This window comes from Zootoca vivipara, chromosome 2 (assembly GCF_965207765.1).
Source record: "Zootoca vivipara chromosome 2, rZooViv2.hap1.1, whole genome shotgun sequence".
Classification (NCBI taxonomy): Eukaryota; Metazoa; Chordata; class Lepidosauria; order Squamata; family Lacertidae; genus Zootoca; species Zootoca vivipara.
The window spans coordinates 66,884,782-66,906,923 of record NC_142584.1 but is presented as its reverse complement, the minus strand read 5'-3'; the positions used below and the strand labels follow the sequence as shown (position 1 = coordinate 66,906,923).

The 22,142-nt window shown below is 42.0% G+C and overlaps 2 protein-coding genes across 8 annotated transcripts in view; both read right to left on the bottom strand.

Moving 5' to 3' along the window:
• Positions 1-568: 568 nt before the first annotated feature.
• REEP2 (receptor accessory protein 2) lies at positions 569-14,245 on the bottom strand. The gene is made up of 8 exons (XM_035105909.3): positions 13,845-14,245; positions 13,160-13,232; positions 9,276-9,352; positions 8,137-8,257; positions 4,928-5,041; positions 4,321-4,468; positions 3,179-3,339; positions 569-2,281 (listed from the first exon to the last, which is right to left on the bottom strand). Exons 1-8 carry the CDS (start codon positions 13,874-13,876, stop codon positions 2,207-2,209), a joined length of 801 nt encoding a protein of 266 aa, XP_034961800.1. The 5' UTR covers positions 13,877-14,245; the 3' UTR covers positions 569-2,206.
• A 4,051-nt stretch (positions 14,246-18,296) lies between these two features.
• The window catches only part of KDM3B (lysine demethylase 3B), a 35,752-nt gene continuing 31,906 nt past the window's right edge, over positions 18,297-22,142 (bottom strand). For all 7 annotated transcript variants that reach the window (XM_035105905.3, XM_035105906.3, XM_035105904.3 and 4 more), the window contains 2 exons: positions 20,543-20,677; positions 18,297-19,530 (listed from right to left, as the gene is read on the bottom strand). In XM_035105905.3, coding sequence (XP_034961796.3) covers positions 19,450-19,530; positions 20,543-20,677 — 216 coding nt within the window. In that variant the 3' untranslated portion in view covers positions 18,297-19,449. The remainder of the gene's footprint in view (positions 19,531-20,542; positions 20,678-22,142) is intronic.

Here is a 22,142-nt window from a genome sequence, read left to right as displayed (position 1 = left end):
CAGGGGGCCCTTTACCCTTTACCTTGACAAATTACAAAATGTAATTTGTAATTATAGCTTCCCAATCTTTTGGCATTAAACAGCTGCTGCCAAAAAGAATGGCAAAAATGTTGTGATTCATTTTCTTTATACTTACAGAGGCTGAACTGTCAGGTGTCCAGGAGAGAAGTACAGCACGAGAGTGCAGGTGTGATTTGGAAGAGGATAAAGGGTGTCTCTTCAACTATGTAATCTTAATGGTAAGCCTTCTCTGCTCTGAAACTATACAAATTAAAAAATGTGCCTAAAGGTGCAATCTAAAGTACACCGATTAGGAAGCAGTCTCACAGAACTCAATGGAGGTTAGCTTCTTAGAAAACATATTTAGGAAACAGTACATGTCAGCCTGTGGTGAAAAATCAAGATTTAAACTGAATAGTGAAGCAGCTGCATGGCCATGTTGCATACCCAACATCAGTCTGATTTGCCATTGACCTATAGTAATGAGGGTAACTGAAATTTGTTTCCAGCACTGTTAGATCTCATATATTTGCTCCACTGTTTAAAAGACTAGTGGCTTTGGCACATATTCCGAAGTTGGAGAATTTATTTAAGGTTAGAGAACAGCAGGGTTTATCTATATACTATGTATCTCAATATCCCTGCACTATAGTCCTAGATCAGGACAGTAATTTCTGTATATGTTAAACTGTCTGGAACAGAAATGTTTACCATTATTTATTTATCCATTTGATTGGAGCATGATATAAAACTGAATTCGGTTTTTCACAGAATGCTAGATGGTTAGAGCGTGGTGCTGATAATGCCAAGGTTGCAGGTTTCATCTCTGTATTGGAATTCAAGGAGTTGGGCTAGATGATCCTCAGAGTCTCTTACAATGCTACAATTCTATGATAGCCTCAAAAACTGCATAATATTGCCTCTAAAAAGTAACCAGATTTAACAGGGAATGATGGAAGTCAGTGGTGGCAGAAATGAGTAGTTCCTGAGAGCCAAGTAACGTTATCCCTTATCCACTCATAGAATCATTTTGGAATGTCCCATCACTTACTTACCTCATTACAAAATGCCTGAAAAGCTCCAAAAAGGGTTGCTACTTTTTGCCTACTTTTCAGGCTACACTGATTGAGCTCCAACCTTATATTCCCAGTGCAAATAAAGCATAATTAAGAACACAGCAGAAACTTAAGGTACCATCCATATTTCCTCCAGCTTCTTCCTTACACATGCCTTTTCCAAACAATTCTTACAGAAAACAGACTGACCTGTAAAATATAAAGGCAACTCTGAAGCAGGGGGCCAAAGTGTTTGGTTCTTAGACAGTGGCTATTCAGGATTTCAACTCTTTGGAGAGACTGATTTGTGCCAAGGCATCCTCACACCCTCTGCTCCAACCGTGGTCCTCTTAGCTTCGTCACCTTCCTCCCAGCCTTATTCTACTTGAAAAAAACCATGCAAATAGTTCTACCATCGCAACATCTACCATGAGCAGAGTTAAAACGCTTCCAACCAAGCAAAAGAGGCTGCTTAGAAATACGCACCGGATAGTGGTAAAGAAGCCAGCAGCTTGCATTCTCACCTTCCACCCACCCCTCTCCCAAACATCTGCAGACTCCCTGCAAAAAAACATCACTTTACCCAATCCCACAGGCAAGCAGTTGCCCATGTAGCAAAGCACCAAGCAAACCTACACTTCTGTCTCTTGCTTCTGCCCAAATGAGTTTAGATAACACTTTTTCTCAGTACCAGTCACTTTGCTCCAGGCACTTCCTAACAATTCCCCACAGCAGCTACAGCATGACAACCAGTGAAATGCTGAAATATTATTGGGGAGTTCTCCACCTCCAATTAGAATTTCAGTGGCACCCGTCTTGATTTTTTTCTTCTTCCAGCCTCTCTGTCAAAGATGGCTCTAACCCTAATTGAAGAGTTGTTCCAGCAAAGTTTCCCTATTAGGGTTACACACAGAGAGGGAATTCCAAAACAACAGGCTATGTACAGACAGATTAGCATTCTCTCCATCACAGAGATGAAGTGTAAATAATTCCTGAGGATGGCCATCCTCCAATCTGTGTGCCAAATTTCAGTCACCCTCTTGCCTTGGAATGAGCTCTACAAAGCAGTAGCTGTTATGTACATGATCTCAGCTCCCTTTCCTTGGAGAGTGCTCATCAAAGTGTCTGAAGAGCCCTAGGACAGACAGTCTTTAGGCTGACTCGCCAGCAGCACTGGAACCTGTAACTTTCTTCTTGGGACGGGCTTTGACAGTCTTTTGTGGGGGCTGGAAAGCAAGAGAAGAGAGAAATAACATGAAACTAGTTGCAGGTTAAGGAGTTTTTTTTAAAAAAAGAAATACCTTTGCTGAAATTTTTGCTGAGACCTCAGATCATTCACTGAGCTCCTGCTTCCAGAACAAAAGGAACTGATTGCTATCCAATTTTAAGCCCTCTTACTTCTGTAATTCTATTAATGAATCAATTCAATTAGTAACCTCAGAATAAGAAATGCTTCTGGTACAGTAGCATTAACAGAAAATGACAAATACAATCAAACTGAATAACCAGTATCATTTCAGCTACTCTTGAAGGCATGTCCAGATGTGTAGGAAACCTTTGGTTCAGATACAACCCAGCCACAGCCAATTCCTGTCACCCGACAGCTAAAGCACTCTACACCAGGCATCCCTAAACTCGGCCCTCCAGCTGTTTTGGGACTACAACTCCCATCATCCCTAGCTAATAGGACCGGTGGTCAGGGATGATGGGAAACTGAAGTCCCAAAACAGCTGGAGGGCCGAGTTTGGGGATGCCTGCTCTACACTAACTGACCTGATTGTTCTGTTACTGCAAACATTTCAGCCTCCCAGCCTCCCTCTTTCCTTCCCATGAGCAGTTCTGGGTGTTCTCCTGATCCCATCTGAGCCAATTTTGGGGGATACAAGGGAGAAAGCCCTTTTGTACAAGCTGAAGTTCTTGTGCAGGCTTCTGCTGCTGGGACCCATTAGTTGAATCCTGTCCAATACTTCAAAATGTAGTAAAAGATATTTGGCAGACAGGCAAAGCACACTTGCAAGGAATGGGCAGTTATTAAAAGGGATTATGTGCCAGGCTGAAGCACACAAATTGTATATGAAGCAGGATCCAGCTGCAAGCTTTCCAAACCATTACATCCAGCTCACCTCAGTCTTTGTCACTTTTTTAGGAGCTTTAAGGCTCTGGGTCCGTTTGGGAACTTTGTCTCCTGTATCGTCATCTGATGGGTCTGTTCTGGCATCAGACTGGGCCCCATTATGTCTTTGAGACAGAGTCATCTCTTCCGATGAGGAATAACAGGATGCACCTGAGGAGAAAACCAAAAACAGAGCTGACCCTTATTTTTTAATATGGAGGAGGAGCAGAAAATGAATATGCCATCTCTGATGCCAAGGTTCTTGAAGGAAAGGAGAAAAGAAATAACACTAATACTAAGGTGACTAATAATTTATTACACACACACACACACACTTGTGCCCCACCCACCTGCCTGCGTTGACCCAGCCACTGTGGGCAGCTTCCAACAGAATATAACAGAACACAGTAAAACATCAGACGTTAAAAACTTCCCCAAAAAGGGAGCCTTCAGATGTCTATGGAAAGTTGTGGAGAATTAAACTATCAGGGTGACATAAGACTCCGCCTCTTTAAATGACTCTTTGAATCACTTTATTGGGATTCACCTCCCCCCCCCTTTTTAACAAAAGTAACAGGAGTTTGGTTCCTCCTCCAATCCAGACCAAGATTACAGTGTGAAGAGGAGGGGGGGAGATTACCCCCCTTTTGGTGGTGTGCAGTGTAAAGTGAAGAAGGGGTGCCCAGGTGCAGAGGAGATCAAACCCTCCATCTGCACACATCCTCTCCCCTCCCCCAGTCTATCTTCTAGCTAGGATCACTGGTTGAATGAAAATTATGCAGAGGTATAGAAGATAAAGATAAAAGAAGTCGTTTTGTGTATGTGAACCCAGAAACCTCCTTTTATGCTTCCACACCTTGCTTTATATATTACTGGAAAATACCCACATTTAAAAATACAGGCCTGCTAGTGCCATGAGCAGCATGGCCCAAACTATAGTATCTTGCTGCTTGGAAAATGTGAATTCTTTCTTTAAGCAGCATGTCCATTGCAATTGTGAGTACTGCATGAAATATAGGTGTGCATGCACTCCAAGTTCAAAACATAAACATAGCTAACTACCACTGAAGTTAGACGCTTCAATATTTGCCCCAAGCCCACAACTCTTAGACATCTGCCCTCATTAAATAATATGAATGGATTGCTGTTAACCTGAATCATCAACAGTTTCAAGATGACCAGTAGCAGAAGTACGCATGCGTGGCTCAGGGCTCCGTAAATGCACAGTGTCATCATCCCGAATCAAAGTCAAGTCCTGCATGCTGAAACTCCGTAGTTTTTCAGACAAAACTCCTTGGCCCTTTAAGACACAATTACAAGTTGTAACTATTCACATGAGTTGAACCATTCAGAACACATCACAGAGGACATACTAGAATAGCTTCCAATGGAAAAGAACACACGGCGGCAGTTAGATGAGAGGGACACAGCTTGGGTCAGGCAATAATAATAATAATAACAACTTTTTTTTATACCCCGCCCCCTCCCCGACCAAAACTGGGCTCAGAGCGGCTAACATCAAATGTATAACACATTAACATAAAATCAGGCAATCAGTTAAAATACATCCTAAAATCAGGTCAGGATCAGAATAAAATCCAATCAGATGGCAACCCGCAGATGAGTTTGTCTCATGTCTAACTTGAAAGAACAACTTAGCAGTCAGCATGGAGCCAGGGAAGTGGGATAGAATTATGACACCAAAAGTCCAACAGAAGGGAACAGGGTTGATATGACACATAGGTATATAAGGCGTTACCTTTGCAGCTGCAGTAACTGCTGCATTGGCTGCCAAATTTAATCCTCGCTTGCCAACTCGCATCATAGTTTCATAACTCTTGTCACGGGCCTGGCTGATATACTCGTCGATTTCCTAGGATTTAATTGGTGGGGAAGGCCACATTAAAAATTATTTGCATAACTATAGCCCTCAAGAATGATACATACTCACACAAAAACTTTTAAAAGGAAGTTTTTTGGGGAAGGGCTGAAGCTCAGTAGTAGAGCATCTGCTTTGAATACCGAATTACTTAGGGTTTAATTCTCAGTACCTCCAGGAAGGGTTGGGAATGTTGCCTACCTGAAACCCTGGCGAGAGCTGCCAGTCAGTATACAAAATACTTGGCTAGATGGACTTATAGTCCAACTAGGTATAAGGCAAGGTCCAAGTCCATAGGGTTTTGTTGTTACAAAACAGAACAGAAGTTCTCAAAGTCATCAAAATGTTTTACGTTTGTCAATTATAAAACCTTTCAAACCTTCTCTAATGACTAAGTAAATCTTTCCAGAGGTTATAAACTATAAATCAATAGCTTGCATATTGGAATGAGAAAAAGAATCACTTATGGATCATCAATGCATATACACACAACAAAACAAACACAGCGTACATAAATAATTCAGCAGGACAAGGTAACAGAAAAACCAACACCTCTCATTTTGAGAATCATGGACTTAGAGGTACCCATCACATCTTAACATAGGCAACCCAGGTAGGAGGGGAAGAAAAACATGCTTAAACATGGAAGAATATATCTTTAAGTAAGACTAAGATCAAGCAGTAACTTGTCTTTATGGAACAGAAGAGAGGAATTTCACAAACTAGTTCCGGCAGCAATGAAGCATAATTCTAAAGGCCAGTTTTAAGGTATCATGACTTAACAGTAAATGTTGACTTCAATGTCAACATCAATATCAACATGTTGACTTCCAGTAAATGTTACATTTTGCATTCTGTTTCACAACTATGATGACCTAGCAAGCCAAGTGCAAAAGTCATTGTTGACTCCAGCAGGTGGATGATCAAGGGGAAAGAGAAACAAAGGTTGCAGCCTTTGGAACTTTTTAGTTTTGAGAAGAGGCAAGAAAGAGGTGACATGATAGAAATTTAAAGTTATGCATGCCATAGAGAAAGTGGATAGAGAAAAGTTTTTCCCCTCTTTCATAACACTAGAACTTATATCCAGTGAAGCTGAATGTTGGAAGATTCAGGACAGATAAAAGAAAGTACTAATTTACACAATGCCCAGTGAAACCATGGAACTCGCTCCCATTGCAGACAGTGATGGCCACTAAGTTGAGTGGGTTTTAATTTTATGGAGGATAAAGTTAACAATGTCTACTAGCCATCATGACTATGCTCTGCCTCCACAGTTAGAGGCAGCAATGCTTCTAAAATCAAGTTTTTGGAAACTCCAAGAGGTGAGAGTGCTCTTTTCTACAGCCCCTGCTTGTGAGTTTCCCACATACATCTTGTTGGTCACTATGAGAACAGGATGCTAGACTAGATTGCCCATTGGCCTGATCCAGCAGGCTCTTCTAATGTCCTTATGGGTGCAAAGTAGTGTTATTTAGTGGGAAATTCACCATATCCACATTTTCCAATGTCTGCTACTGACTGTCCTAGTCATGCTTGGAACAGATTTAACATTTAGTTAAAAATATAAAACTTTGAAATCCTGCTATGCTCATGCTCTGGATCTCTTTAGAAATATAGAAGTCTGAATTTCAAGAAAGAATGTGAAACAGCATGAAATAGCAGCACCAGTCTGAGAAGTCAGTCAGTGCTAGAGGAAGCTTAACTAAATGTATGCATAAAGACATTGTGATTGAATGCAATGCTTTGTACCCCCTCCCCAAAAACGCAGAAGTATACAGTGCTTTTCAAGAAATGCAGACTGGGAGAATGTTTGTGTTGCCTTACATGGATCCATGGGATCCCTATCAAATACACTGAGAATTAGCTTAATCATTTCACAATTATCAGACCTGTTTATTTTGTGAATAACAGTCATCATTTAAACATACATGTGCTATCATAACTGACACAAGGCATATATACTAATATTGTTACAAAAAGTATGGTAAGTAGCAGTCCTTATATAGAGACAGCCAGCCTTTGGCCTGTTAATCCTAGGGACTGCCTAGCTCTCTTTTGCAACACTGAGGTATTAGCAGAGAAAGGATTAAATATAGTTCATGTGATTTAAAGCTGCTTATGGAACTTGCTTCCTTGTGTGCAGTGCATTCTTCTTTTTTAGCATTATGACCTGACCATGTACCCGTAATTTTTCTGAATCTCGAGACACTTCTGCCTAAAATCCTAACCCCTTCTTGCACCAACATCATGAAGCCAGAATAAAATCCAGAAATGAAGGAAAACATTACATACTAGATAGCACAGCAGAATGGATCCTACATAGCAAGTGCTCTGAGTCTCCCAAAGTGTGGCCCAGCACTAACATATAGTGGTTTAAAGGAAGGAAAATAAATATTCCAGTGAAGGCTACTCCCAGAAGGCTCAAAAATTACTCAAAAAAATTCTCTCCTAAGATAAAAATGCATAAGGCACTTACAAGTGGGTGGAGACTGTCACCCCTTATCTGCAGGCTCAAACTAAATGAATGACTGTGTCTATACTTTGCCCTGTGCTAGAACTACATGAGATGAAGGAGAGTAATTACATATCTACCACTAATCGCAGTGTAGACTACAAAGAGTAAAGGTCCCAAAAATTAATAAAGGATCAATTAATACAGCAGCAAATGCTGAAAACATCGGTCAGAATCCAAATTGCCTCATGTATGAATGGACTGCAGCTCTGCACACACAGAAAAAGTTTGTCGTTTCTCTTCTGGTTATAGCCCCCTACCCTGCAACAAATGTTGTTCCAAAGAGTCCCTCAAGCTCTCCATGCATGGCCCTTTGGCTCACAGTTAGGAGCCATGAGCTCTACTCTAAAGCTACGTTATTCAGGATAGAGCTAACAAATTCTCATCAGGCTACAAACTAGGAATTCACTATTGCTCTGTAAAAGCAGCAGTTGCCACACATATATTATGAGCAGGCATAAGCATGATTAATATCAAGCACAGACAGAGCTCATACCAGTATCTTTTCTGCAATCTATCATGATCTCATGTCACTAAACTTCCAGGATTTATATGTAGGGCAATCTGAAGGAAGTACCTTCTCCTTATTGGAGAGCGTTGGGTGAACAAACTTCCTGTAGAGCACGCTGGAGCCCTTGGTGTAAGGAGAGAGCAGCCAGATCACAAATGCGATTTTCAGCTCGAAATAAAAGGGAAACCTGAGAGAAATGGAAAAGCTAGAATCAAGCTCAGGTTAGAGATGAACAAAGACTGGCAGTCCAGAGAGCAGCAAAGATGAGATAAGCAGAAGGAAGAAGAGAGAAGCTACAGATGGAACAGAAACAACATGACAAGGCCAGCTATTGAACAGGCCACACATATCCTTTACGGGATGTATCTTCTTGAAGTCTCTTTTTAAGTTTTCTCCATAACCTTGATAAGTCCATATCCAAAGTTATCATCAACCCTGCAAACAGAATTATGTCCCAGAAGTTGCACTACTCAAGTATTTGTGGAGAGAGTCATTGGGAAGAGAGTAACATTGGGGTGTTCCATCAGGATTGGCCCTCTGCCTGGGAACGACTGATGTTTCCAACCCAGCAATTACCCCCTTCATTTTAGACTTCTGGACAAAGTTACAGCTAGGAGTTTTGAACACAGATACTGCAGGATTAGGACATCACCTCTGTCCTCAGTACTAGTCATGACAAGTTAAGTCAGCACAATACCGCTCAATGTTTGCCTAACAGGGATTTACATTGTTGAGAACAAATCTTTGTAAATTTGTTAGCAAAGCACAAGACATGCAACAGTGTCAGAACCTAACATTTAATCAGAACTAGAATAATAATATCCCTGTAGTTTCCATTAGGTTTCAGCTTCTCTCCCTCGCACCCCACAAATTAGATTCATAAAACTAGAATCTCATTCTTCATTATTTTTTTGCTCTCTAGAAGACCCTATATCTTTTTTTCTAGGTTGGGAGGACAGGCAGAACAACTATACATTTTTGCCAACAATACAACTTTCAGTCATTGTGTATATGGTTTACTATAGAACATTCAAATAATAAACCTGAACCCCATGTTCGTTTTTCTCAAGAACAGGATAACTACAGGGAAGCTGAATACCTTACCAAATTGCCTCACAGCAGCCAATTCTAGATGGATAACTGAAAAAGAATTGAAGTATCCAGTAGTCCCCCCGCTTACTTCCTATGTGTGGCAAGGTACTTACCAAGAGAGAATGATGTCTGTGAGTGTCTCTGCTGTAGTGAAGAAAGCAAACACAATCCAATACATCATCCATTTGACCTGAAAGACAGCCAGCAAGATTACATATCATTTGAAAGCTGCAACCTACTTAAAACAAATTCCTGACTGATGCCAAATCTTGTCATTTTGAAGCAGTTCATTATAATTATACCCATGTCTAAATGTCAGCAATTCTGGATTTCAAAGAGTTGGTCTCTCTGTTCAGCAGTGTCTAGTAGCAGAGACATCAAGGCAAATTCCAAAAACAGAAATTCTGCTTTAAGGTTCACCCGCCAATAATTTTCAGACACCTATAGCTTTTCACCACACTTAAGTCTTATCATTACTTGGCCACGTGTACAGCCTTTTTGTCAATTCAAATGACCTGGAACTTTTGCACTTTTGTGAACAATGTGTGCAGATCTGAGATATACATAGTTCAATGGTCCTGTTCACAGTGTAATGTGATGTGTAATGCACATTTCTCCTCTAACATCTGCACTGACGCCATCAAGGAACCTGGGCAGTTGTAACAGATTCTGAACAACCACCCCTCTTTACCAGATTGCACTAACCTCACAAAGGAATTAAAACCTTGCACATCCTATTTACAACTGGTGCTTGAGAATAGAGATCTTGTTTGCACATCATGGCAATGGCTTATCATGCAGAATTGTATTACTCCTACTTCACTCTTCTTGACTCATGCAAGCAAGAAACAAACAAACAAACAAACAAACAAACAAACAACTCCTAGCTTTCCATTGTGTCTGAACCATACATTGTGCTTTGTTTAACTCCAACAAGACACAGTTTGTAACTAAGGTTTGTTCATGGCTTACTGATCATGGTTTGATAGAATAGAACAAACCATGATTAAACACTCATCTAAATATGCTGGTTTGTTTCCTCCAAACATCGCCAGGAGGACCAAAATAGTCCTGCTTGGCATGTCCATGGTAAATTATTAACTATAGTTTACCACAATGTGTGACCTGGGGGAGTCTTTCATGTCTGATTTTCCTATCCCTTGTTCTCCTGTTTTGGTTGTGCTGTGCACAAGTCTGATCTTCACTAGGAAGTCTTAACCATTTCCAGGATGAGAGACAACACAGGAAACTGAGAGATACATTTTATGAGTAAATAATGTTACTACCCACAAATCAACAATTCTCAGCAAAAAAAATTGGGGGTGACCACAACAACTTAATTATAAGATGGACTACCAATATCAAAGCAGATTACCATGATAATAGTATAAACAATGCAATGTATCCCCACACCAAAAAGGAGGAGTTGACCTTTATCACAGCATGTCAATTTTGCTACAGTAAAGTTTAATACTAGTACAAATATTTTGGAAGCCAAGGTTATATCCTCATCTTTGTCTGAACAATTTAACAAGCCTGTTCCACACTAGAAAGAGAAGCTAGCTCCCCCTGCTGTTCCTTAACTACAAGGCATTATGTAAAAAAAATTGCCACTGAAATTGGTGTTGGCTTTCAACATATGGCTAGAAGAAGCTCCTGAAAAGCAGCTTATTCTTAAACAGTAACTTTGAACTTGCAATTCCTTCCAAATACCTGGGTGACTCGCACTGCTATACTACGATGAAATCTGAAAGTGTCCATTTTTAGCCACTTCACTCTGTATTATGGTTATGAACAATATTTCTTTTTAGATTTCATACCGTCTACCCTTTATTAATTAGGGTTGCCCATGCCATATTCCCTAAAGTGAAAATCCAGACCAAGTCGTTGAGCCTTATGTAGGAACATTTAAAAAAATAAAAACAGCCCAAATTTACCATACGTCCAGGTTTTCCCGGACATTTTGCTGATTCAGCAAAAATATGCCTGGATGTCATTTTTCTGAGCGATTCTGACGTGTCCAGGAAAGCCCAGACATTTAGCATCCCTATTACTAATCTTTTGAAAAAAAATTTTTTGATGCTCGTTTTATTCTTATTAAAGCTTGAGGATATCCAAATAGCTTTTTCCCACTGACACTGACATATATTTTCAGCTAATACCAACTAACTCCAGAGACACCAAATCCAAGCATAGCTGCTATTTTAAAGTACTTTCCTTCAAATTGTGTTCCTCAGCATTCCTCATATTATCAGGGGTTCCTCAAGAAAATGATCAGTAAAGGCAGACAAAGTAAAAAAAACAGCTTGCTTGCTGTTAACAAATTTGCCATTCAATGCACAGCTACATAGACATGATGGGGTATTTTAGGATGGCTACACACAACTCATGCAGGACAATGGCCAAGACTCTTTGCTCTCCATGTAGCCCCTCAATAACTGACCATGCAACCTTGAACAGGCGTGAGCAAGGGAGACTGGGATTTAGTAGTGGTTTGGGAAGGGCTGGCAACTTATAATAATAGTTACAACGAAAATTCTTTATTTGGGACCAAGGCTTTTCGATTCCCTGAACTTGTATTTGCAGGTCATCACTGTGCATGAATCATGGAATGCAGCAGAGAGCCAAATTTTCTCCCTAATGGGTCTGGGAAACTTAAGGCAATGAAACAACATGGGCAACAACTGGAATGACAATAGCGGATGACTCATGACAAATGTGATCACACAGGCTAGAGCTCACTTTCATCACCCTGGTGGTGATAGCAGCAAATGTCAGACTTTTCTGCCACCATTGAATCTACTCAGTTGTCCAATGAAACTCTTCTAGTGATCAATGTTTGGCCTTAAAGGTGGGGGAGGACCACTCAAGTAATTCACTGTGACCCGTTCACTGAACACTTCACAGAAAAAAACTACTCACATCCATTCCAAATTGGGTATCATAGTTAGGGCAAAGCCAGATGTACCTTTCACACCTCCAGTTATTCTGGATACATCTGCAATCCAGAATGTGGGAAGAATTCTTGGAGGAGTGAGACCTACCACATGTATGTTCAACTTTTGCCCTCCCTGACTAATAAAAGCCCCGCTGGGGTTTATGGGCCCCAGAGCCTGGGCTGGCCTTGCTGCCATGTCCTGGGCCCTCTTGATGAATGACCGCTTTGCCGGTGCTCGCTCGGCACATTTTAAACGGATGGGTCTACGTTTTAAAAACAAATAATCCATTCTGGATTTAAAATGCCTCTTTGCTGCTTTCAATTTTACAACAACTTTCAGAAGAAGCACATCCCATACTAAGAAGAATTCTTAGTATTACTCTTGAAAATGCCACAGGGAAACTGCAGCAAATAGAAAGTGGCAACAAAAAGAAACACTTGTTTTTTCACAAATGACACTAAAACGACACTTTTCACACTTTGGGCAAACAAGCAAGTGATAGAAGCATAGTTTTTAATGTGCAAAAATGTGCAACCATCTGGTTTAAATTGACTAAAAGCCATGCAGAAGGTGGCTTTTGCCATTTATGAAGCACATGCTACAGACTAGGCAAGTGGGCTGCACTAGCTGTAACCTTTACTGGAGAAAAAAGCAAAGAGGTAATGCAAATTAGTTGGAGCTGTGATGAAGCGACATCACGGATATATAGAGGTGCTAAAAAAAGTATTTAAGTCAATTGTGAAGACACCTCAGGAATTTTCACATTTGAGGTTTCTGTCATTTGGTGCTTAAATGGGTCTATAATGTAGCTTATAACTGAAACTGAGCAGAATGGGTATTTCAGCTCTATTCCACCATTATTTATAGTACTCAAATAAGGCAGAAAATGCTCAGATGAACTATTCAATGTTGTGTAACACAGGTGACATGGACTGCAGCATCATTTTGCAGTACAATTCCAATTTCCTGCTTGAACAAGCTATGTCGCTAGTATCTTCACACCACCGGGAGACAAGCTACAGTATGGGTTGATGTATGGTTAATTGCCTCACACTTACATATTCCTTCACATTTTTCGTCTTCACAGCTTTGTAAGAGGAGTATGCTGGGTACAAGGTGCCGAAAACCAGCCTGGAACAAGAGGTTATTGTTGTTGTTATTATTATTTAAAAAGAAAAGAGAAAGGAAGAAGAAAAACCTAATGAGATTATTCATTCAGTTTAGAGTGGGTTCCAGGCCGGAGAAGCCCCGGTCCCAGCTAGCCAGCCCGCCCATCCACCCTCTTCCCCCCTTTCCGCTGCCAGCGCAGAGCAGGCCTAGCGCAGCGGCTGTAAGGCTGGCAGAGCTCAGAGGCGTTGGGGCGCCCTACCTGCAGCCCTCAGGTGGTGGCGCCCAGAGGCCGTTAAACGGACAGCAGCTTAATAAGCATGGGGGGGGGGCCCGCGGTGCCCAGGCGACGCCCCTGGGCTCGCTCTTGTCACCTGTCAGGGTCAGGGCTAAGCTGGGCGGGGTGGCAGCAGGGGCCGGGGGGGGCATCCGCCTCAGGAGCCCCCGAGAAGCAGAGGAGCCGAGGAGAGGGCTGGGCGCAGCGGGCACCACCGGGCGGGGTAGGATTCAGGAGAGCCACCCTTCCAGACGACCCCCGTCCCCATCTTCTTCCCGTTGCCTAGCAACGGGCGAGGAGGGCCCGGCCTCCCCGTCGTCGTCGTTGTCCCCCTCCACCCTCCGCCGCCGCGCGCTTACACCACCAGCCGGGAGATGATCCAGGACACCATGGCGAGGCCGAGGCTCCTCCGGGGGCCGGCGGGGACTGGCGAGCTGGCTTTCGGCAGCGGTACCAGCGAGGAAAGGAGAGCGCTGTTAAAGGGCAGGTTCCTGCAGCAAGCGCGGCCCCGCCCCGGCTCCTTAAAGGGGAGGAGCCAGCGACGCCTGTCGGAGGGAAAAAGAGCAGCGGGCGCATGGCGGTGGGCTCGTCGTCAGTGCGGCGGGTGCTGCTGCTGCTGCTGGGCCTTCGCACAGGCGGGCGCGTCATCTCTCCGTGGCAGAGCAGCAGGTCCGGCGCCTCCGCCAGGCCCCGCGTCAAGCGACACGCTCCCCGCCCTAGAGGGCAGAGCGAGCCCCGCAATAGCGCTCGTCTCTGGACCAGCGCTTTAGAGGGCTCGCAGCGCAGTCCTAGCCACGCCTCCTCATAAGTCCTGTTGAGTTCAGTGCGGCTTACTCTCGGGGAAACGGGGTTCAGATGTGCAATGTTTGCGGCGCCGCAACTCAATCCTGGAACAGGCAGCCTCAGGCCCCAGCCAGCCAGTTGCGTCTTTCAGATATTCGTGCGCAAGAAGAGCCTCCGGGTTTATTATTATTGGTCGAAACCGTTAAAGGGCAAGGCCGGAAAATAACCGAAAGGCCCCCTCGCCATAGAAGTTGACAATGGATATCGGTGTGGGCGGGGGGGTCTCTTGCAGGTACTGTTAGAATTGACAGCGTTGCTGCGTTATCCGTTGGGAATTCCTAAAATCCTTGGGGTTTTGTTCAGGGCCGCACTGAGGATGCGGAGGAAACATCAGTTTGGGCCTCTGCCAACAGCTCTCGCCGGTGTCGCAGGCAACAGCTACTCCAGGCTTATCAGGTGGCCCTCTCCTCAAAGGCCCTGGAAGGGGGCACTTGGAAGGTCTTTTTGCACCCCTGCTGCCTTCCAGAAAGCAAGCAAAACTCAGTCTTTCTCACCCAATCCCCTCAGCGTTTCCATCAAAATTCAGATTGAATACCTCTAAATCATGTAATTAAATCAAATTATCTTAAACTGGCTTGTTCTTCTGCAGTATTTAAGACACATCCCACTGTTCTCGTGGGTTTTTTTTAAAACCCACTTAATAAACAAAGCACTACAATGAATAAGATACCAGAAGAGTTTGGTAACCCTATTTCATTTTCTTCGGTTTTACAATTTTCTGACATCCAAGAAAGTAAAGTTAAAATGTACATGCATTCTCAGTAGCCTTGCCATTCTTCTTAAAATGTTTTTAGCATATACATGTAATGGTTAATTGGCCTAAGTGTAAAAAAGGAAAAGGCTCACTAGAGTCTGCCCTTTTCAAATGTTCTACCACAACCTGAGATGTAAGGTTGTGTCAGATATACTGTATATACTGTCAATTACAGATATACTGTCAATTACTCCATTTTGCCATGTTCCAAAAAAATGATACTGAAACCTTTACTACTTTTAACACTCCCCAGTGGCTGAATAAGCCATAAGAGAGAAGGAAAGGAAGAGCTGGGAAGTGCCTATCAAAAGGCTGAAAAGGGAAAGAGAGTTCACTGAAACCTTCAAAGCATTTCAACAGCCAGTTGGCTGGCTAAAGCGTTTCACTGCACAAGAATGAGGATGTGAAAGGAGAACTGAAAGCCACAGTATTCCAATGTGCTCCCATGATGAAATGATTAACAGTTACCCATGACTGGCCTGCTTAATGCCTCCTGAATGGATTATTCAGCAAAAAAAATAAAAATGTAATTGCTAGCCAGCAAATCTAGGAAGAACAATGAAAGTGGACAAAGGGTGCTATTCAACTACGTTTTACTCAGAGTAGACCCATTTAATTAATGAACATGACTAAGTTATGTTGTAATGGTGTGTGCCAGTCTGAACTTTTTAGATCATGGCATTCGAATAGTTGGCATAAACTTGATATAAAATATAACCCAAAATGAACTTCCTTGACCCTGGTCCAGTTACTATCTCAAATATGTCCCAGAAATATGTTCCTGGGCTCCTAATACTTTACATAAAGTTCAGCGCAATAATCTGGTGTTACCAGCAAACTTTAACATCTCCTGTAAAAAGAATGGGTTTGACAACAGTAAGGTAACCTTAAGACACTCGAAACAAATATAACTAGTTTAGTAATTTCTCAATAAGGGGACATCATTTCAGTACCAAATGAGCAAAATAAAATGAGGGACAGACAGGAACTTAATAGGAAATAATGTAACAATGGAATATAGGTGTTATGACAAACCACTCATCCCAAAGACCCCCTCCCCTCTCCATAGTCTAGCACTGGCTCAGAATAATACAAAAACTTCAGATGTTCAGCGGCTGGTTTGCTTTCATGGACCCCTTTTCACACTACTCTCTCAAGGACCAGCCTGACACAATGCTTTGCTTCAGGACACCATTCTTTCTTTCTTTGCTTTAGTGTGGGTACTGTGACAAATGTTAAACTTGATTTCTCTTTGAGCTTTTGATAGGGATCTTTTTTTGCTCTTTAGACCAAGGTACGGTATGTTTGTGTTGTACGATTTGCAACCAGCTTGTATTTGTATCTGCTTTCTTAAGCCACATCCATTTATTTTGCCACATATATTCAAGTTAATCTTTCTTTATTCCTTTTGCACGTGAACTTCTTGGGGCATAAGGTTAAGCCTAAACACATATTCATAAATAAATATTACAACTCCAGCAAAAGGTTGAGACACACACTATAAAACATTCATTTCTTTTAATAGGTCTACTTAGCAAAATTTGGTTGACTATCACCCAAACAGGTGGAATTCAACATCGTGCTAAGGTCAGAGATCTTAATTTTATAGCTTTGGCTTCTTCTACAACTTGTAGAGGGCATGTTACATGCTCCTCTAGTATTGCTGCTATGTTTTTTAGTAGTAGCAATTGCATGATTTAGGATACAAATACTATACACACTCAAGTTGCTTTCCTAATTGTTCAGAATCTAAGGAGTAGCTGAGATTTCACATTTAAAATCCTATGAAATACAGTGCAACACAGCAATATTTTTTAATGCTTAGTCACTGGAGCACAGATGAGAGAAGCTAAAATCCAGGACAGCTTGAAACCACCACAAATAAAATATGGGTTTGCAATTCAAATCGTTGCAGATTTCCACTAGCATTTTTTGTCCTGAGGCTTAGATGCTTGGCAGACATGATAAAATGTGTAGTTTGGAAGGCATCAACTCCTGCTTGAGATTATCCTGCTCTGAAGGAATTACTGGAGCCTACAGAAAAGGAAGTACCATTAATGTCACCCACCTAAACCAGTAATGTTGGGCAAATGAGACAAACCAATTGCTACTAGTCATGATGGCTATATTAACTTCAACTATCACAGACATGTTATGTCTGAATACCAGTTGCTGAGGATCACGAGTCTTGAGTGTGTGGTTTTGCTCATGCCCTGCTTGTGGGCTTCCCATAGGCCAGGTTGGCCACAGAATGCAGGGCAAGACAGGCCTTGGGTCTGATTCAGCAGGCCTCTTATGTTCTAATGATGAGACCATGTTGACAGTCTAGATTTGAATATATATTGAGGAATTTCAGCTGCTGTCCTATGGTCAGTGCTGATGAACTAGAATTGTTGGGGAGTATGCATGCAGAGATGAGGGAACAGATCTCTGGGGGTGGCTATTTTATCCCTCAGTCACCCAACAGATGCGGAGAGATGTGACCAGAGGTGCATGTCATGGCACTGATTCTGGCCTTGCACCAACGCAGCTCCAAAAGCATGGGAGCCCAAGTAAGCTCCAGCTGCCCAAACCTGGCTATCCAATATTGGTTGCATGAGGCAGATTTCAAGTGAGATTGCCAACAAAATTACAGTATAGCTATAAATGGATGAGGAACATTTTGCTGGTGGGTGAAGGGAAAACTACAGGCTTTTTGAAGGGGCTTTGCAATTCAGATAAATTGCTGAGAGTAAGCACACACAGAGACTTTATCCCAGTTTGCGTGGTATAGATAAATGGGAAAACACAATGTTTGCTACATCTTGGTTTCTTCTAAGTGACTACAACTATGACATTTTTGGTCTCCCATAGTAACTCTTACAGGGTTTAGCATGTTCTGAATTGGGGAGTGGAGTCTGTGTTATGCCAGAGTGCTTCATGGGTCAAGTTTGACCACGTCATACCTATAAGAGAAATAAAATACACCTGGGATTGCTTGACTGGTTCACTGCTGAAACAATGTTGCAGTTTTGCTGCCTCCTGGAAAAAAGGGTCATTATTACTAGGTACTGAAGGGAAATGGTGCAGCAAACCTTGAAGTTGCCTCTGAGAAATATGCATGAATGCAGCTCTCAAGAGTTATGGGAGAAGAGTGGGAGCTCAGAAGCAAAGGCACTTCTTTAGCCCCACCCACAATTCCTCTTGCACAGATTCAGTGTAGGTTTAAAGAAGATTCTACAGTAAATGACTTTTATTTTTTAAAAAATGAAATAACCGTGAACATATTAACAGGCCTGCAGGTGGCACTACAGTACAGCTGGATAGAAGGTAGATATAGTCCCAATGTACAGTCAAACAATGGAATCCATCAGTTCAATGGTGACAATTCTGAATACAACTCTATCAAGCAGGAACATTTTACTGAAAATATTTCTGGACAAAGCTGATATTGAAAATTAGGTCTGGGAAGTATAAGTCCCAATCTAGAACTGACAACTGGTGAACTATTGCCTGGTTTGCCAGTTTAGGGAGAGATGTACAACATCTCCAAAACATAAGAGTTATTTCCCCCCCTTGTATTTGTGGAAACTGGTGTTGGAAGTCAATTTCTTTTAGCTCTCCTCTGGCCAATTGTGCTATTCTGGATTTATTTCTAAGAATCATTTCTTGAAAGGTTTTACTGAAAGGAAGACTAAACACAATGTGCCTTTCCTTGTAACCCAGGAACAGTTGTGGTATTTCAAATTCTAAAAATATCTACTTTCATGAAATACTGTTTCACTACAAACCTAGTTTTTCACTAAATACACATTTTTAAATCCTGGAGCCATCAGGGAAAAAGTGGTTTCTCTCTGCGATTCTGCGTTTCTACAGTGTATAGTGAACTCTTAAAAGGGAGCATGAAGAACATATTTCTTTCCATGGCCTGTGTCAGACTCAGGAGGACCTGCTTCAGCAGCTGGGCTCCTGGTGATCGCACTCTTTCAAAGCTAGCTACTTAAGACTGCAAGAGAATGTCCATCTTCACATCATTCTTTCTAACTTCTTGGAAAGACTAACTAGGCATGAAAAAGGTTCACACGTTCTATTCATAATAGGCAGGAACACCACATGGTTTCCATACAATTTAAATTTGCAAAAGGCCACAGGAAAGGGACACAGCACCTTTCATTAGGCGGGAAATTTTGCATGTTATAGTGACCTTCCTTTAGTTTCCTTAGTATTGAGGCAGCATAGAAGACGGTGGCTGGAGAGTGTAATGAATGCCCTGGCATCTCTTAACGAGAAGCCTCTGGCTCCTGCACAGGGCAGGTATGTGTGTTCCCCTTCTATACTGTGAGCAAAAAAATGACTCCAGGGGTGTGTGTGTTTGGAATCACCAGTTCCTATGACCTAGCCAGTTTGGACTCGTGAGCCTTTAGTGTGCCAACAGCATCTTTCACTGCATGGTAGATAATGTTCTTCACCTGCAAACAGAAGAAAATGAAGACATTGAAAATCAAAACTCTGAACAATCGTTTCCATCTACTATGCAAGACATGCCAGAGTTTCTCAATTATTAATTCGCTGTATTCACAAATGAATGTGTGCAGGTAAATATGGGAAGGTGTCTGAGCTGCTAATACTTCTTACAAGGATACTGGATCAAACTTGAAAAGCATCCAATAAAATATTACATTCCAACATGAATGCTGATCTCCCTACTCTCAAACCAAAGTCAGGAGAACCCTTAATTGCTCTCCCCCGCTTTTTTGGCAAAACATGTACACATCTACCATGATGATCTTTTCTTAGCAACAGGCTAAGCCTATGATACTGGTTTAAGTTGCCTTGTATCCAAAAGTATAATGTGTTAGTGGAAAAGCACCCCCACAAGGCAGCCCTCCTTATGACCTACTGCAAGCCATTCCAGAGCATCCAGAGGAGTCTTTTGAAAGTGCCGGACGCTACAGTGAAAAGGAAACAGGAAAGCCCCAGTGTATGAGTGGAGTTCTTCTTGCCCTTCTTTAGATTCAACCCACTTTATAAGAATTCATTCAGCTAACACAGGGTTGCCATATTTCAGACAGTAAACAAAACCCAAGTTCATTGACCTTTTTAAAAATATATATATGCCAAAAACCCCATGATTTTTCTATTGACTTGCCTAAGATCCAGGACAAAGTATCACCTTTCGGAAATTCCCTCCCATGTGCCAATCTGGCCCCCCCCCCCATATGTATGGCAGCCCTAGCTTATAACTTTAGTCAAATTTAACACTATGCAGTTTTGCAAATACTTCCTGCCAAATCTGATACATGCTTTAGAGCAGGCACCCCCAAACTGCGGCCCTCCAGATGTTTTGGCCTACAACTCCCATGATCCCTAGCTAACGGGACCAGTGGTCGGGGAAGATGGGAATTGTAGTCCAAAACATCTGGAGGGCCAAAGTTTGGGGATGCCTGCTTTAGAGGTTGTTCCATGAAAACAGATGCTTACCTGCAGCTTATCTTCATGGTTTGTGTGAGTGTTAGACAGGTGCCTGAACTCCTGGGTTAGGCGGAAGCAGTGTTTCACATGTTCTGGAGATACAAAATCTTCTGCTACTTTAATGCAGCTATACAGATTATGAACCTGAAAAAATAAGCAGCAGAACCGGATGCTAGATAAATGTCAAAACTCAACAATCCAATGTATATTCAAAATATTGCTTTCTGCAGTATAAATAAGATTGGTAAATGCTTTTTCAATGTGTTCCTGACCCACATCTAACAGGCAGAAAGAGACCAGATGTTCAATGTAAGTTTTCCAAACTGCCTTCCATTCAAATGATGACTTTGCACTGTGAGTCAAATAACAGTTTTTCATCAATATAGGCCAGATTGTGTGGGAAATGTGTGATTATTTTTTCTAGAGTCATTCTATATTTTTTTAAATGATGAGGCTTCAGTTAATACTTTTAAAGGAAGACCAAGATGGCAGTAATAACAAAGATTAAGAAAACGAAGAAAGCAAGAGTGGAGAAAAACAGTGCTTCACAATAAAGATACAGTAGGAATAACTAAAAAAACCTGTGTTGGGTAAGAAAAGTAAGGAGTGGGACGGATCACTCTGGAAAAACAATTTCTCACTGTCCCTTGAATGATGACCAATTGGTGAGATGACCATGCTCAGGCAATCATCTCTCAGCTAAATAAGTCAGGATGCACAGAAACCTTCTGCCTATGCATGCACTCCTCCTCATTCCTCTCATTATGACATTCTGCAATCTCCAACTTGCAAGTCTACAACTAACCAACTTCCTTTTTCATCCAAACCAAGAAACTATGGTTACCAGCTTCAGGAGAAACAGATATTCAAATAGTGGCTTAAAATTCTGCCCTGTTCTGAAACTGGTAGGCACAGGGTTCAATCAAGAGAAGGACTCTTGGAACAGGGCTTTATGGCTTCCCACTCCCAAGGCCCACTGCTCCTCCATAAGCTGCTCCTGAAGACAGACTCACTCACTGGACTAGCATAGGATTTGGTGGGGAGTGAATGAGAGAAAGATAGGGAAACAGGAATAATTTAGTGGGGCCACCTTGCAAGAGTCAGTTTCCAAGTTCAGATGAACAGCAAACTCTAGTTAACTGTGGATTTCTGAGTTTAATTGCTGTGTTCTGCAAACTGAAGGGAAAAGGAGGCTATGTGTGAGAGCAGAAGGCCTTTGCATATCTTGGGATATTAGGCCTAACAAAGTTGACACCTGCTGCTTAACCTCCTCCTCAAACAACTGGCAATCATGCAGAAGTAATTATCACCACTTTAGCATATGCCTATGCTTTATGATGTGCATGATAAAATTCGCAAGGAGAATTGCACTGTAAAGTTTGAATTATTATTTATATCCTGTTCTTCTGCTCACAGAATACTCCAGAGTTTAGTGGTATAAACAGGAATGAGGAACCCACAGCTCTCCATGTGTTTGTGGACTACAACTCCAATAATTCGTGATCATTGGTCATGCTGGGTGGAGCTGATAGGACTGAACAATATTCAGAGCACCACAGGTACCCCAATCCTGGTATAAGAGTAATAAAAGGAGACAACTGCAGTAAGC

Bases quoted from the DNA above. Each gene is read 5' to 3' on its own strand.
- REEP2 (XM_035105909.3), bottom strand. From the start codon at position 13,876: ATGGTGTCCTGGATCATCTCCCGGCTGGTGGT. The intron at 13,233-13,844 runs GTAAGCGCGCGG...CTCTTGTTCCAG, and splicing joins ATCATCTCCCGGCTGGTGGT to GCTGGTTTTCGGCACCTTGT. The intron at 4,469-4,927 runs GTAACGCCTTAT...TGTGTCTTAAAG, and splicing joins CAGTTACTGCAGCTGCAAAG to GGCCAAGGAGTTTTGTCTGA.